The sequence below is a fragment of the Rhamphochromis sp. 'chilingali' genome, assembly GCF_963969265.1.
Source record: "Rhamphochromis sp. 'chilingali' genome assembly, chromosome: 21".
Lineage (NCBI taxonomy): Eukaryota > Metazoa > Chordata > Actinopteri > Cichliformes > Cichlidae > Rhamphochromis > Rhamphochromis sp. 'chilingali'.
Window position 1 is genome coordinate 22173650 of NC_137949.1, and position 15060 is coordinate 22188709.

General features: G+C 40.3%; 1 protein-coding gene across 5 annotated transcripts in view; it reads left to right on the forward strand.

Annotated features, from left to right (window-relative positions):
* Nucleotides 1-575: 575 nt before the first annotated feature.
* Nucleotides 576-15060, forward strand: part of LOC308388946 (DNA (cytosine-5)-methyltransferase 3A-like) — a 52424-nt gene continuing 37939 nt past the window's right edge. For 3 of the 5 annotated variants that reach the window (XM_080869979.1, XM_080869982.1, XM_080869983.1), the window contains exons 1-4: nt 576-690; nt 1839-2034; nt 7059-7145; nt 11884-12226. In XM_080869979.1, coding sequence (XP_080726105.1) covers nt 1972-2034; nt 7059-7145; nt 11884-12226 — 493 coding nt within the window. In that variant the 5' untranslated portion in view covers nt 576-690; nt 1839-1971. The remainder of the gene's footprint in view (nt 691-1838; nt 2035-7058; nt 7146-11883; nt 12227-15060) is intronic. The other 2 variants (XM_080869981.1, XM_080869980.1) reach the window with 2 other exon arrangements.

The following is a 15060-nucleotide window of genomic DNA, read 5'->3' on the forward strand; positions in this document are numbered from 1 at the left end:
ACATGGAGTAGGGCTGGGTTTCAATTATCGATTTTCTTATTAACACAAAGACGTAAACACAAAGCGCAGACTCGACACCTCATAGATTTTGATGGTGCAGGTTTTGTCGCTCTCCGACCAAAATGCACTGAACCAGCAGTAAAAGAAGATCAAACTACGCTTTAAATTTGATAAATATGGTCATTAATTACTCTTATTTTTGCTGTTTTGCTTCCATCAGGATAAAATCACACTTCCTGCACAGCTCTCTCTCTCTGTCAGTGTAGTTCAAGAATAGTTTCCCATCTTAAATCTCAGTTTTCTGCATAATTTTCTTGCTTATTGCTTATTTCTGCTGTTTAATACCGAAGAAATTACTTTTAAGCTGTTTATCTGACGCAAAATTTCAATCGAAATCCAATCGAATCGGGACCTTGTGAATCGGAATCTAATCGATTATATAAATCAGTGACGATACCAGCCCTATTATCGTGCAAAAATGTAGATATTTGCAAATGTGTTGAGTCCACGATATATGACTGTTTCTAGGACCCAGAGAAAAGCAGGCACACTTCAGGCCCCTGCAGTCAGAGCGGCGCATCTGGAAGAGAGCTGGCCGGCTGGGGAGGTGGAGGACGGGGAGAGAAGAGGAAGGAGGCTCCGGGAGCAAGCGAGACAAAAAGGGTCAGGCCTGGGACTTGGGAAAACCGGGTAATGACACACAGTGACTCACGCATGTAAATTTGTTTAACCCGCCACGAGCAACCACGCAGGAAGGGTAACCTTTATGTGAACAAAAAACGTGAACGACCGGAAGGCGCTCGATGGAAATGGGGAAATAGCGATTTAGGGTTCGCTTTTTGCAGATGTGCTGATTGGACGTCGAGATGTGAACTTGACCGGTTTTGGAGCACGGAACCAGCATCGCGGCTTCTCAAAGCTGTGGCCTCATTAAAGGAAATAACGGGGGGGTTATCCTTCAGTGTCCGTGGCCTGTAAAAGATCCACAATCCCCTGGGTCATATTGCAGACTTCCCCTGCTGTAAAAAGACGTCTAAAACTTTGCAATTTTTAACGCATAGCCGGTTGAATAATATATGCACACCAGTCGATCGTAGTATAGTGTAAGCGTGTGGCCTGATTGCAGGCTGATGGCATGGAAATGCGGTGACACTGAACGCCTGTGTGGCCTTATAATAAATTATTTTTTAACACGTTCTGGTTGTTGCCTACATTTATTTTCCACGAGCGTGGACGTAAATCCGGCAGTGTGTTTTACATACAGCATGTTTTAAATAAATCACAACCGAGTGTCATCAGTCTCATTTTAGCCCTTAGATTCAACACATCCTGTACGAATATAGGTTGTTGTTTTAAATTTCCACGAGTGCAAAACAGTGTAACTGTGGCTTCGCTTTGCGCGTTAGGCAGACCGCTCGAGTAACTTTAACCCAGACTCTCACGATGGAAATGAAATATTAATGAATTTTGAAAAATGTCCCCACAAAAATACAAGTATTTTTGCGCTTAGTTTGGAGCATCGCGCTCTTTATTTTCAGGCTGCACGATGCACCCAGTTCATGTCGTCTACTGCACAACACACATTCATGTGGTGTAAAGGGGCCTGTAGGATATAGTGGCCATACAGTATCTATAGAAGCCTGTGAGGGTCCTATAGCTACATGACGTGTACTCAGCAAAGAGAAAGCTGATGCTCAGGGTAAAACAACTTCATTTTAGAGAAGATACATAAAATATGTCACTGGATTATCTAGTCTGCATGAAACTAAAGAATCAACACATTAAAGACAAACTTGCTGAACATATCTTACCATTGCTTTTCTTCTTTTAACTTCCAGGAGAGCAGGAAGAAGAGGGGATCATCCGTCATTGCTTTATTTTCTTTTAAACTTTTCAACTTCCTTTTAACGTGAAAGTCCATATCTACACTACCCATCATCAGACATTACCCATAAGCTCATAAGACTCTCAATGATGCCGTCCAACACTCTCACCAACACCACCACCACTGCTGATTCACCTGGAAATCCAATGGTAAGAAACACGTGCGTGACAACAACAAAAAATGCGTCACTTGACACGTTGCGGAACTTAACTCATGATCTGGTGATTTTAAAAAGATGTCGGGAGGGTTTCTGAATCACTTGACTTGAGCTCAAGATTGAATTGGATTTGCTCGTCCATCACTGAAAAGTGCTTCTTTTAATGTCTTCGGAAGCACTGATTTAAAAAGACATTATTCACCCCTGAGCTCGTCCTGCAGTGATATAGCATGCACTGCCTGTTTGTATTTTCATATGATCTTGGCACGGAGTATGTGTACATGAATTGTATTTTTTATGACCGTGCTGTTACACAGATAAAGCCTTAAAAATGAAAGGAAGTGGATTGGATTGATTTCTATAGTCACTTCAGGCCAAAACCAATTCAAATCTTCCTCAATTTTACGATTCCCGTTAATCATTAACCCACACTCACTAATCTGTGCAGTCCAAAGAATTGCTAGAGCAGACCTCATTGCAATGAATTCCTCTATTCAGTGAAGAAATGGGCAAATTTTTACAGTAGAATCCAACAGCACGTGACATGCCTTGTCACCTTTCATGATGCAGACGCACTTGTAATTTCAGTCTCTGTGTAACTGCAGCATCACCTGTGTGGCAGCAATAGCAGCAGCACCGAAGAGGCTGTTGGGAGGTGCAGCTGTATTCTGTGACATTTACTGGTATAATGGTGGTTGGTGACGTGGGCGTTGGCTGGTGTAGGTTGAGATGGAGCTGGAATGGCTCGACAGCTCTTTTGCTGGGGGGATCTGTCCTCTTCTTCTGTGTTCCCATTACACAGTACTGCCCTTAGTCTTGTTGCCTGGCAACAGACATTGCCTTAAATAACTGGCTACCCAGACGGAAATAGTGCAGAGATATTGACAATGTAGTAGGGTTCACTCCAGGCAAGAACAAATTATATTCCAGGCTTTTTTTGTTGTTTTTCTCAGAAAATATTAGGGCGAAGCTGAATGTGAAAATGGCGTGTTGTCCTCAGTCGGAGGACCTCAGCCTGAGCTCTCTAACAGAGAACTGGAGGAGCGGTGTGCTGTGCTGTGCTGTCCTTGCAGAGATAGCCAGGCACCACTGAATTGTGTCATCCATGTAAGTGGTTCCCAAATGAGCCTGCACACCAGGCTGCACTCAAAACGTGCTATTATCTATGCAAATTCTGCCGCCCTGGTAGGGAAAAACCGACGCACCAGGCACTCTATTAGTGATCGCACAATGAACTGGAACCATCATCAAAACACATTCTCTTACAAAAGGTTTCAAATCTACGTGTAAAAATAACCGTTCAAATGCTTATCTCTAACAAAAATGTCATTATTTTCACTTATTTTATAACCATTTCTTCCAGTTTTAATCCTCTGCCCATCAATCAGAGTATCATTTACCTTGATTATATCTATTTCCTTATGCAAATTAGTTTATCTCCCAGGAGCATTGATGGCTATGGCAGACACTGAGGGCGAAACGTGGCCAGACGGTTGAAATAACTGCCTATAATGATTAAAACCCCTTGCCCTTAAATTATTTAGTAGACCTTGTGGTACTTTTATGGTATTTTTTTAAACATATTATATAGTTATAGTATTTCATCAGCACAGAATCGGATGAGTTGCAGATTTTACTGTAGGACTGACTCAAACCCAGAATGTCACAGCTACCAGGTACTTCATGAAATATGCTCAACACTAAGGCTACTGTAAAAACTCACTTTGCATACTGCAAGTTTTTTTTTTCACATGACAAGATCATCGTCAAAGGGCACATTTTGTACGGCTAAAATGAAATTGTTCCTGTTTAAATAATTTTCTGAGAAAATGAAGGAAATCCCGTCCATTTTGGTTTAACATATGAGGTGAATTTTTGACTTTTGAGACAGCAGTTGAAAGAATAATTAACTCCAAGGCCCAGTTAGCAGCTTGTAATCTTTTTGCCCAAATCAAGAACCCCTTACCCCCTAAGTGTTTAAATTTGAACATTTAATTGACTTTTGAACCCTTTGTGCTGATAAAAGGAAATGATTTAATTAGATCTGATGCTGAATGGATCCTGTGGCCTCATTTCCTGTTCTTTAATTCCAGAATAAATTATGACACTAGAGTATAATCTATAAGGTAAATGTTTTCATGTAACACCAGGGTGGAAGACCAGATGAAGTCATGCAGTGTAAGTAAAAGACGTGCACATGCACTTTGAAGCAGCTTGTTGATTTGTGGGCTGCTTAGTCTCATTTTGCTGCTGCCATCTTGTTTAAAAAAAAAATGTAACAGGAGCATATATGGACTCAAATTGCTTTCTTATTTACTATAAGCAGTGTTGGGAAGGTTACTTTTCAAATGTATTCCACTACAGATTACAGAGTACATGCCTCAAAATGTATTTTGTAACATATTCCGTTAAGTTACTCAATGAGAGTAACGTATTCGGAATACTTTGGATTACTTAATATATTATCATGCTTTTTACAACTACATGAATGTAGTATTGCTGTGTGATTTATTACTATAACTGAAGGATACTCTCCATACCAATAGCAACTAGATTTTTAAATCTTAATATAAAATGAGTAACAGTAGGTGGACATTAGGTAAGGCTGCACTTTTTGCAGCGATTTCATATAGAAAACTATTCCGCGCGTGTATAGAACAGGTCCGCAGCTCCGAAACCGTAGTAAAGGGACCTCTGGCTAATACGTCGGGTTCATGTCGGGCTCGTAGCTGAAAACTAGCTTTACTTTGTTGTCTGAGTCCGCTTTGCTAGCGAGAGACAGAGAGAGGCATTGAAAGGCTGCTCCAACGTAACTTATTGTTTTAGAGGAAAATACGATCACAGTGTACAGTCGAGTCTTAATAGCTTACTTACAACTGGGCTCATCAGGCACTCTTTTTGGCTGCAGTGGTTATTATTATATTTACATGCTTTCATCTCCCGTTTCTGCTCTTTGACAGCTCGTACTTTTCCACTCTCCTTTTTAAACGGTAACTGTAACGGAATACAGTTACTCATATTTTGTATTTTAAATACGTAACGGCGATACATGTATTCCGTTACTCCCCAACACTGACTATAAGCCTCACCCATTTACACAAACATTCATAGAAGTGCTTTTTTCTATTCCTAAACACTTATGACCTAGCATTCATATACTCACTCTCCAAAGAATACATCGGGAGGAACCTGGGGTTCAGTATCTTGCCCAAGGATGCTTCGAGTTGGAGGAATCAGGGATTAAATTTTCCAAAAAATAGATGACTCACTCTACCTCCTGAACCACAGCCAATCTCCCCCCCCCCCCCCCCCCCAAAATACCACACTATGAGCCAAATCCTAAAGCATAACCTGCTTTATTGTTAATTTACTGTAAATGGAACCATAATTTTAAAAAATGAACGTCATGCTGTGTTAAACAGCACGCGAAATGAGTGAATGAGGTCTTAAACTCAGTAGGAGAGTGTTTACTGAGGTCATAAATTGAGTGAGAAGTAGGCCCATTTACTCATAGATCATACAGCAACTACGAGAGTTGCCTCCTGCTGGTCATTGTGAAATAATTAAGGTTCAAGGCATTTCCACCTTGGATTCGCTTTTCAGTCCCACAGTTATCCTGCATTCTGTTGGAAGCAGGAAGTTTCCAGTCTCTGAAGTTTTAGCTGGAATGCCCATTCAAGTCAACGTGCCACTTGGAAAGTTGGAGAATTCATGCCAGCGCCACCTTTGCACACAAACAGTATTGAAATGGCAACATGTCTTGTGTATTTATGACTCCCTAAATAAGCCATACATAGAAAACCCACCAGGCTCTATCCATGAACGCGTCGCAGCCTTCCACTCCATGTATTGCTGAAGGATTGTGTTCATGGCATCGCCTTCTTGATGAAGCGCAGACAGCTCAGGTATGAACATGAGATCCAACATCCAAGGTTAAAGCAATGCCATAATTGCTTTTATCTTTAATTGCAGTTTGATACTTCCATAGTCTGCATAGCACAGTAATTCTGTGTCATATTGAAATACACTAAATCTGACGTAGTTTCATATGTTCATTGTTGTAATTTCTAGTTAAATGTCTTTAAGATGACAAATTAACTGTGGATATGCACTGGAGACTGCTTTTACTCTGGTTTGCTGCTTCTTAAAGTTATTAATGTTTTATACCACTTTACCTCCGTAATTCAGTAACTCCTCTTGTTAGACTTAACTCCACCCATTATATATAGACAAAAGCTTGTACTATCTCATAGTAACATTTTATCATGTTGTACTACGCCATCTCACTAGAGATTAGACATACATACACTTATCAACATGTCAGCAGAGGTTGGAGAATGCCTACAGTGCAGAGACCCCGTTTATCTTTGATGGAATTTCACATTCAGTACTGAAGGAATTTAATAAGGACCCGGCCCTCCACCCCCCCCCCCCACTGCAGCTGTCAGGAATGGCGTTGCACTCTCATTTGCATTCAAACCTGGTACTGGTGGTTCTATTCAGTCAATATTGAAACTCAAAACATCTACATTAGGATCATCTTTTCTCCCGTCAACCCCAGGGGTACTTGGTGATGGCAGACATGGGGCTTTGTTCCTGGGGCTAGACAGTTTTATTAATCAAAGGGAAATTGCAGCAGGGGAAGGTGGGGGCCGATCTATGTCTTTGTAACGGTGTCAAGAGGGAATTGTCTGTGGAAGGTCAGCACTGCGTCCGAGGAGCTTTCATTTCAGCCTACTTCAAAGGAATGTGTCATTCAGTTTCTATCTGTCTCATTGTCCACTCAACCAAAGACACTGGAGGACCTGCTCCAGCCCTCCCAAATGTTCAAGTGTTTCACTGTAGTGCAGTTGTCTCTGTTTCCTATAGATCTAGTATCTTTGGTGGAGGTGAAACTGCCATCTAGCTGATTGTACACAAAAATGCACTAATTAAATCATTCAGTGTTACGTGCATCTTTACCCAAGCAGCTGCAGGTACTTTGTCTAAATTGTGGCATGCATTTTTTCTTGATAGGGTGAGAGAACAATACTGGACTCGGACCTGATGGAGGAGAAGTCACCTAAAAGTAGCAAGCCTGGAAGAAAACGCAAGCAGTTTTCAGTGAGTGTTGACATGTCTAAACAAATTACATTTGTCCACGCATGCATACTTGTTTTGCAGTGATTAGGTCTGATTCAACAAACCCAAAAATAGGATTAGAAAAATATTTGCAGATGATGTGCCAGAGGGCTTGTGTAAGTAAATTTAACCTCCTAAGACCCAAACTCTTCCACGGCATGCATTTTTAATTTCTCTTTGATATTTGGTCACATTGGGGCCCGATGAATGTAAAAACAAAGAATTACCAGATTTTTTTTTAAAACTTATTTTTGTTTTTAAGAAAAATAAGAGCCACATATGAGGATATTCGTTTAAAATTTTGATAGAACAGTAGCAGTATAATGTCCTCGTAAGTGGATATCAGGCCCTTGTAGAGCAAAACTGAGTATTTTGGTCTAAATAACACAAAATGTGATGTCCACATATGTGGACGCCAGGTCCTAGGAGGTTAAAGCAGCTTGGAGTTAGTATTAATACCTGGTATAGTAACACTCTACTTCGAATCAAGGCACCTTAGTAAGTGCTTTCACAGCTGCGTGGGGAATTGACCACATGTACCAAATGCTCAAATGTTCACTGTTGCTGTTGTTGTAATTCATCTCTGAGCGAGACAGCCACTTCACTTTGTCACATATCAGCCTCCTCGCTGACTTGCGTTGTTTCCTGCCTTCAGTGTCAAATGTCAAAAGAAAAAAAAAGTTGCAAAGAAATAAATTTAGAACTCAAAATGGGTTCAAGTTGTCCAACCACAACCGAAGGTTTGCTGTTTCAGAACTGAAACTACTGAACTGAAACCCTCCTGGAAGGCAGAAGGACAGATGGCTGCCTTTTCACCTTCACATACTGTAGCTGGCCAGTCATCGCGTGAAGTGCTTGTTAGACTGTTGGTTTCAAAATTCAGCCCTTTTCCAGCATCGTCAGAACGATGTGTTTAACCATCTGACCAGTTTCAACATGATTGTTCTTGTGAATCCCACCTGGCCATATTCGGTTTCATTCACTGGTATTTATAAGCCCGATGTACTGAGTGAATCTCATCATTCCATTCAAGCAGAAAGATTATAATGGCGGAAATGCCTGTAAGGAAAGCCCATCTAAAAATATTTGATATTATTCTTCCCTTCGCCATGTTTTTGCCTCATCGTCAAGTAATCATTTATCTGTACGCCACATTATTTGAGGAATGTACCAGTTTATAATGAAAGCTCTTGTTTTGTCTTTGCACATGGCACCTATAAGCAGTTTCAGTAGAAAAACAAGTATTATTTTAGCCTTCAGAAATCTGTTAACCTGTAAGACACAACGTGTACTCCTTTGTACTCATGAATAAACATGACATATTCTTGAACCTTGTTTCCAAGATACATGCATGCACTACACTAACACCATTTGCAGTCTATTTGTGATGCCTTGTGTAGTTAAAAGCTCTGATTTAATAATGACTCTAAGGGCCAACATGTTTCTGGGTATTTTTTCTTTCCCTGAGATGTTAGCATTTGCATAAGCTTCTGTTGAAAATCATCTTAATTAACTCTCACTGTGCAATTAAACAAACCAAAAAGGGAAAAAAGGATTAGACAAATATTTACAGATAATGTATGATTGGACGGGATATGCCAGAGGGTTTGTGCCCCTGTATTTAAAGAAGCTGAGGAGTGGTATCAATAACTGATTAAGAAAAGCCGTACGCAGAATCGGGGCGCCTCACTGAGTGTTTTCACAGCTGTGGGGGATTGACCATGTGTACCAGGCGTTCTGCTCACATAGATGTTTCACAGTTGTTGTTGTTATTCTCTGAATAAAAGAGTCACTCAAATGCCAGATTGGCCAACTTCAAATGCTGTCAGAAAGCCTCTTTTAATTTTTTTGTTTGACTTTTTTGAAAAGAGGCTGACATGGAACATTGGTTTTAAAATGTTGTTTTCCATGCAAACTGTCAAAAGCTGAGTGAAAACAGAAGGTAATTGTTGGAAAGGATAGCGTAAACAAGCCTTTAGCCCTCTTCGTATGTTGCGTTTACCCACATGGACAAAGACAGTGGAGAGAAATTCTCAGAAATGTCCTTTCTACAAAAGTGTATGTATTTTATCAATGCACACTACTGTATATGGGTGAAAGTATTGGGTCAAACCTCTTAATCTTTGAATCTTAGCCCCATTGCTTCAGGTCTATACTTTTGTCCTTATTGTGTACATACTCACTCATTCTGCTCTTTACATATATTTGCGTTCTTTTTAAGTGTTCAGTGACAAGATCAATATACTAGGTAACAAAGTGAGTATGAAACTAAAGCCATCAGGATGTTAGCATAGCTTAGGAGCTGTACACAGATAGCCATTTATATACTGACTATATCATATGTATAGAATAAGTTTGTATAAGGTGTGTAAAGTCTTTTTGATAAAATACTTGCTATAGCTTAATTCTTATTGTACAGACATGAGAACGTAGCACTTGGCAGGAACATGAATAAACAGGTTTTGCTTGGAAAGATGTTGAGCTAATCCTTTAGAAAACCTGCCTGAACAAAGTAACATGACTAAGCTCTTTTTTTAGGGCACCCAGCTTCTTTATTGCTGCACTGCACTAGTTTCACGTGAACTGATGAATTTCTGAAGTTTCAGGCTAAAAATATAAAAAATCCAAACAAAAACTTGCCTGCAAAAAAGCCCTGTTGCCTGTTAAATGTGATGATTAGTTTTCTGTTAAACAGATCAAACACTGGAGTGGTATTAAAAAAAAAACCCCTGAAAATAAAGAAAAACTTCCATAAACATCTTAATATTTCCTGTTCGGCTAGCTTTCCAGAAACAGAAGATCTTCAATCAATGATAATAACACGTAGAAAGGCAGCAAAATACCTCTTTTCGCATAACAGTTTCCAGTTGCTGTTAATTGAATAATGTAAGAAGTTATCAGGCAGTGTAATGAATTATTAGCTCATATTTTCAGGCGTACATCTGCATTTAATTTTAATTTCAATGTGTATTTTTAGAAACCTTTATAATCATATTATTACTGCACCTAGTTCTATGAGGGTGTGTGAGTGTTGTAGCAGTAAGTTGGTTGAGGTAATTAGTCTTTATTTTTTCAACCTCTCTCTCTGTCTAAGCTGCCTGATTTACCAACTTTGACTTTTGACCTGTAGCAGGGGCCGCATGTTGTTAACTATGTCACAAATCTGTTGCGTAATTCTTTCACTGTGAGTTCTGTGTGTTGCTAGCATGTGTGTCTGAGAATATGAGTTTTTTGGGTTTTCTCTTTGCTTACTTCTTTTTTTTGCATGTGTGTGATATTTGCGTAACCCCCCCCCCCCCCCACACACACACACACACACACTGTAGCCTCTTTTTCTAGTAGTAAACTGAGTCAGAATATTAATAATGTCTGAGCTCTGGGTTGTTTTCATTCATCGTGTCAAAGAGATTTACTGGAGAGCTGTTCTTTGTAGGAGTGCAATTGTTCAGTTTACAGTTAATTTGTTCTCAGTTACTACAGTGATGAAGTCGTTTAGAGTTCTGCGGCCTCTGAAGAATGTTTTGAAACCGACTTTGGCTTGCTGTAGATTTGTTTTACAATTCAGAGCAACTTCCACTGAAGCTTTTTTTTTCTTTTGCATGTCTGCCACTCATAATTTGCATTGCATCCCTTACACAGACATTAAAACTTGATTTAAGTTGTGTTTGCTTATTCCGACTGTAAGAATCAGATTACGGATTTGATCCTTACCTTCCTGGAGAGGATCTTTGCTCAACGTCGTCCGATGACAGACAAGCCTCCTGAGGCATTGCTTTCCCCCTTCCTCAAACTTCTGTAAATACCTGCAGATAAAAGTTTCAGATACTGTCGTAACTGCTGACAGTCTAATCTCACAAGACACACTCCACTTTCTCCCCTCAGTGACCCTATAGTGGGACTGTCTCACTAACTCGGTTTTTAGGGCTATTTTTAGGCAGTAGCAAAGACACTATTACATTGCTTCAAACATTTAGGACTTTTCTAGGTCTTCTAAGATAGTTGGTGTTTTATTTAAGGATTGATGACTGAGTTCCTGCCATTGAAACTTTCAGCTTCAGGTCAGCTCTATTTGAATTTACTCCGCTTTATAGAATGAAACACTTGACTGGGCGTTCCAAACTGGCCGGAGAAAAAGCCTTCCCATTGTCAAACAGCCAACATTCTCAACATATTTCCGTGCTGCTGTAATGATGAATACATGACTACAAAAAGTGCACTAGTGTACCTGATGAACTGTAATGTAATCCCTTTCCTTCTTGCAAGTTAATGGCTGTACAGCACATTTACTGGCACAGCTTTGAAGTTTATAAGTTTGCCATAATTCACAGATTAATACGTGCGGAGCTGAGCTACATGTTTGATTCTGTCCAGATAGAGCTGAGGAAATTTAATTAGGCTTGTCTAATATGAAAGAGATGAATGCTTTCATTCACATTCTCTTTGAAAAAGGCCATTTAGCCACTGCTGAAAAGTGCTTATCCTGACACGGATAGTGCCAACTGTTTTATTGTGGGTCGTTCAGATCCACTGGATGATTTGTTGTAAATTCAGAAAGGTTGTGTTTATCTCACAGCCAGCTATCCAGTCATATTTCATGACTGCTGAGGCACAACTCTGTTGTACACTTCAAAACATCAATTTATAGCATACAGCTGTAAGAATCTTTAAGGATGATCGATCATCAGGATGTTAACATTTCAACCTCCCCTTTTCCTTTCAGCAGGTTGAGAGCTGTGGCTCTCTTAAAGACAGTGCGAGTGTAGGCCACAGCTACACTATGGCGATGGCACAGGTCTTCAATGGGGACATGGGCGGGATCAGAGACAGGATGCCCGATGCCTGCTTCCCAAAACAGGAGAAGCGGGAAGTCGAGAATGGGATTCCCAGAGACCCTTCCTCCTGCCGTGCAGAGGACAGCTCTCAGGGGCAGAGTCTGAGTCATCCTCAAGAGAACGGATTCCTGTCCAGCCGGGAAGAACAGGACTTGGAGAAAGCCAATGATGACTGCCTGATGACGCCGCGCAAGAAACGAGGGAGGCGGAAACTGGAGCACCCAACTAAATGTAAGATTTTGGCCATTTTCATTTGGGTTTTTTTTTTTTAGTTTTTAGTTGAGGTTTATTATCTTTTGATCAGTCTTGTGTGGCTCCAGGAAGAAAAAATCCTGGGCGTGTGACAAGTACAAGATGTTGAGTAATGAACCGTAAATGGATGTCAGACCAAGTAGGTCGACTGATGCTGCCAGGATTAGTAACACTGGGCTCGAAGAGGTGCCTTCATGCTGCTGCACAGACTAGTCTGCAAAGCAAATTGGTGATGATGATCTCCACTGTTAACATTTATGTGAGACACAGTATGCAGACTGTTATGCATGCAATATGTCGCTTATTTTGCCTCAGTTTGGGCTACCAAATGCTTTCAGTATGCAGAAGCAGTTGGCATTTAAAAGCTCAGCGTGCTCCATATGACAAAAATGAAATTACAAATGTAATGAAAAAAGAAAGGGATAATTACCAGATAATGTAGTGAAAAGAAGAGTGGATCACTTTACATTTATTATGCTATCCTCTAAGTTAATTACAATGTGCCGTTTTAGCAGGATATAAAAGAATACAAATTTAATTTACCCCAAACGTTTCGACTCATCCAGCAGTTCATTAAAACATCAAAGCGCAGACTACATGTACCAGCAGCTCTGACAGTATGAATTCACAAACTAATCTTGAAGACAACACTTAATTAAAAATTTAGGGAAAATGCCCAGATGTTTAACTTTTTAATAAGACAAGAACAGGCTCTGCTCCCAGTGTGCAGTTTTAGATTAAAGAAGCAATTATTTATTAATCTGTCTGTTCAGTTTTTCTAATAATTTCTCCATGCACAAGTAGTTTCTGCTGCCAGCTTCTCGAATGCGAATGTTCGCTGCATTTATTGGACTTTGTACAACGTAACAGACAAAATGATTAGTGCATGTAATTTATTACTCTACTCATGTTCATTTTGAAAATATGGCCACATTAACAGTTAAAATTAGCGGGATTAAATCGTTTATAATAGAGGGATGCAAGAAAATTAGGACAAAAAGGAAATGTCGTACTGAAGAATGCCTCAAATATTTATTTTTCAGGAAATAATTTGACAAAATAATTATGGCAAATATAATTATTTTGTATAGATCAGATTTTTGTTCTGTTGGACTAAATCAGCACCAGTCGCAGTGCACCAGGAGATAAAACAACCATGTAAAGCGATGTAAATCAGTGGGGCATTGTTGTGAGAAAATACTGCTGACAGGTAGGTTTTAGGCCAAGATGGAGATTAACCATATCACTTAGCCCCCCCAACACACCCATCACAGCACACATGCACTCCATTTTTTGTCCTATCTCTCCCTCAGCCACGTGCCTCTCCTGCTCCGCTCTCAGTCGGCAGACACACTGGCTATGACCTTGATGAGTGCAATAAATAAATCGAGGGGAGGAGCAAGTTCTCTCCTGGCAACGGGCCTCTGTTGGGAGCTGGCAGGTCTCTGTTGTGGCCACCTCCCTGTCGGGGGTCCTGCCAGGTGGATGGCTTTGTGCCCAGAACTCTTTACAAACTGAGTCTGCACTCTGCATACACCTGATCTGTGCTTCTAGGATCTGTTACTTCACTTCCAAGCAAAAGGCAGGAATATGCATATTGGCTGCAGGTGAAAAAGGGTCAGATTTCTTAAAGCTCAGTCCAGTGCCACTCACCATTAGCATGGGACGCAGATGGCATGGAAATCTGATTTCCACATTTCTACCTTAATGATGGTAATTCTCTGATAAATCATGAAAGTGTTTTGAGCCAACCATTTTCTTCCGCTTATTTGATTCAGGGTCGTGGGGAGAACTAGCCTATCCCAGCTGTCATAGGGTGAGAGCCAAGGTACACCGTGGACGGGCTGCCAATTTGGTACAGGGCTAACACAGTGAGACAATTTAATTCCACTGAGTTTTTTATATAGTGCCAAATCACAACAGTTGCTTTAAGGCGCCTTATATTGCAAGGTAAAGACCTTAGAATAATAGAGAGCAAACCCCAACAATTAGATGACCCCCTATGAGCAAGCACTTGGCAACAGTGGTAAGGAAAAACTCCCTTTTAACAGGAAAACAACTCCAGGGGTACCAGGCTCAGGGAGGGGCAGGTGTCTGCTGTGACCTGGACAAAAGACAGGATAAAAAACACTGTGGAAGAGACCCAGAGACGGACAACCATTTACACTCACATCCACAGCTGATTTAGTATTACCGGTTAAACCTGAATGTGTAAACTTGACACAGAAAGGTCCCAGCTGGGATTCACACCCAGGGCCTTCTTGCTGTGAGGTGACAGCGCTAATCAATGCACCGCATCTTTTTTTATTTTTACAGTGAGGAGAAGCCTTAGAAGTAGACTGTATGAAGTGAAAACTATTAGGGAGTATACTATTAGGGACTGCATGAAGTTAAAACTATTGAAAAGCACTTGACCAGTCTGTCAAAAGGCTAATATTACTGTCAGAAAAAGTGTTACTCGTGCCTCTATTCAAAGAATGTGTCTTTTTTGAGGACACTGATTTGAAACCAGTGGAAAGTGCAACATTAAAGCACTGTTTACAACTTTAGTCTAATATAGGAGCATGCTAACTCAGAAAATTAACAGCAGCTTTGTAAATTCCCAGTGTTTCAGTGACAAATGTGTTTGTAATTATTTTTCAAACATTAAGACCACATAAAGAATGACCTAATCTCTAAAATTTTGAAAGGGTTGTCAGCACTCTTTTCCACGATAACCACTTTTAATGAGCCCTGTGCCGTGATAATCTAGAGTGAATTGTGGGAGTTTGCAGGAAACAACCTATAAGCATTCCTTTCCACTTTAGCTGTGT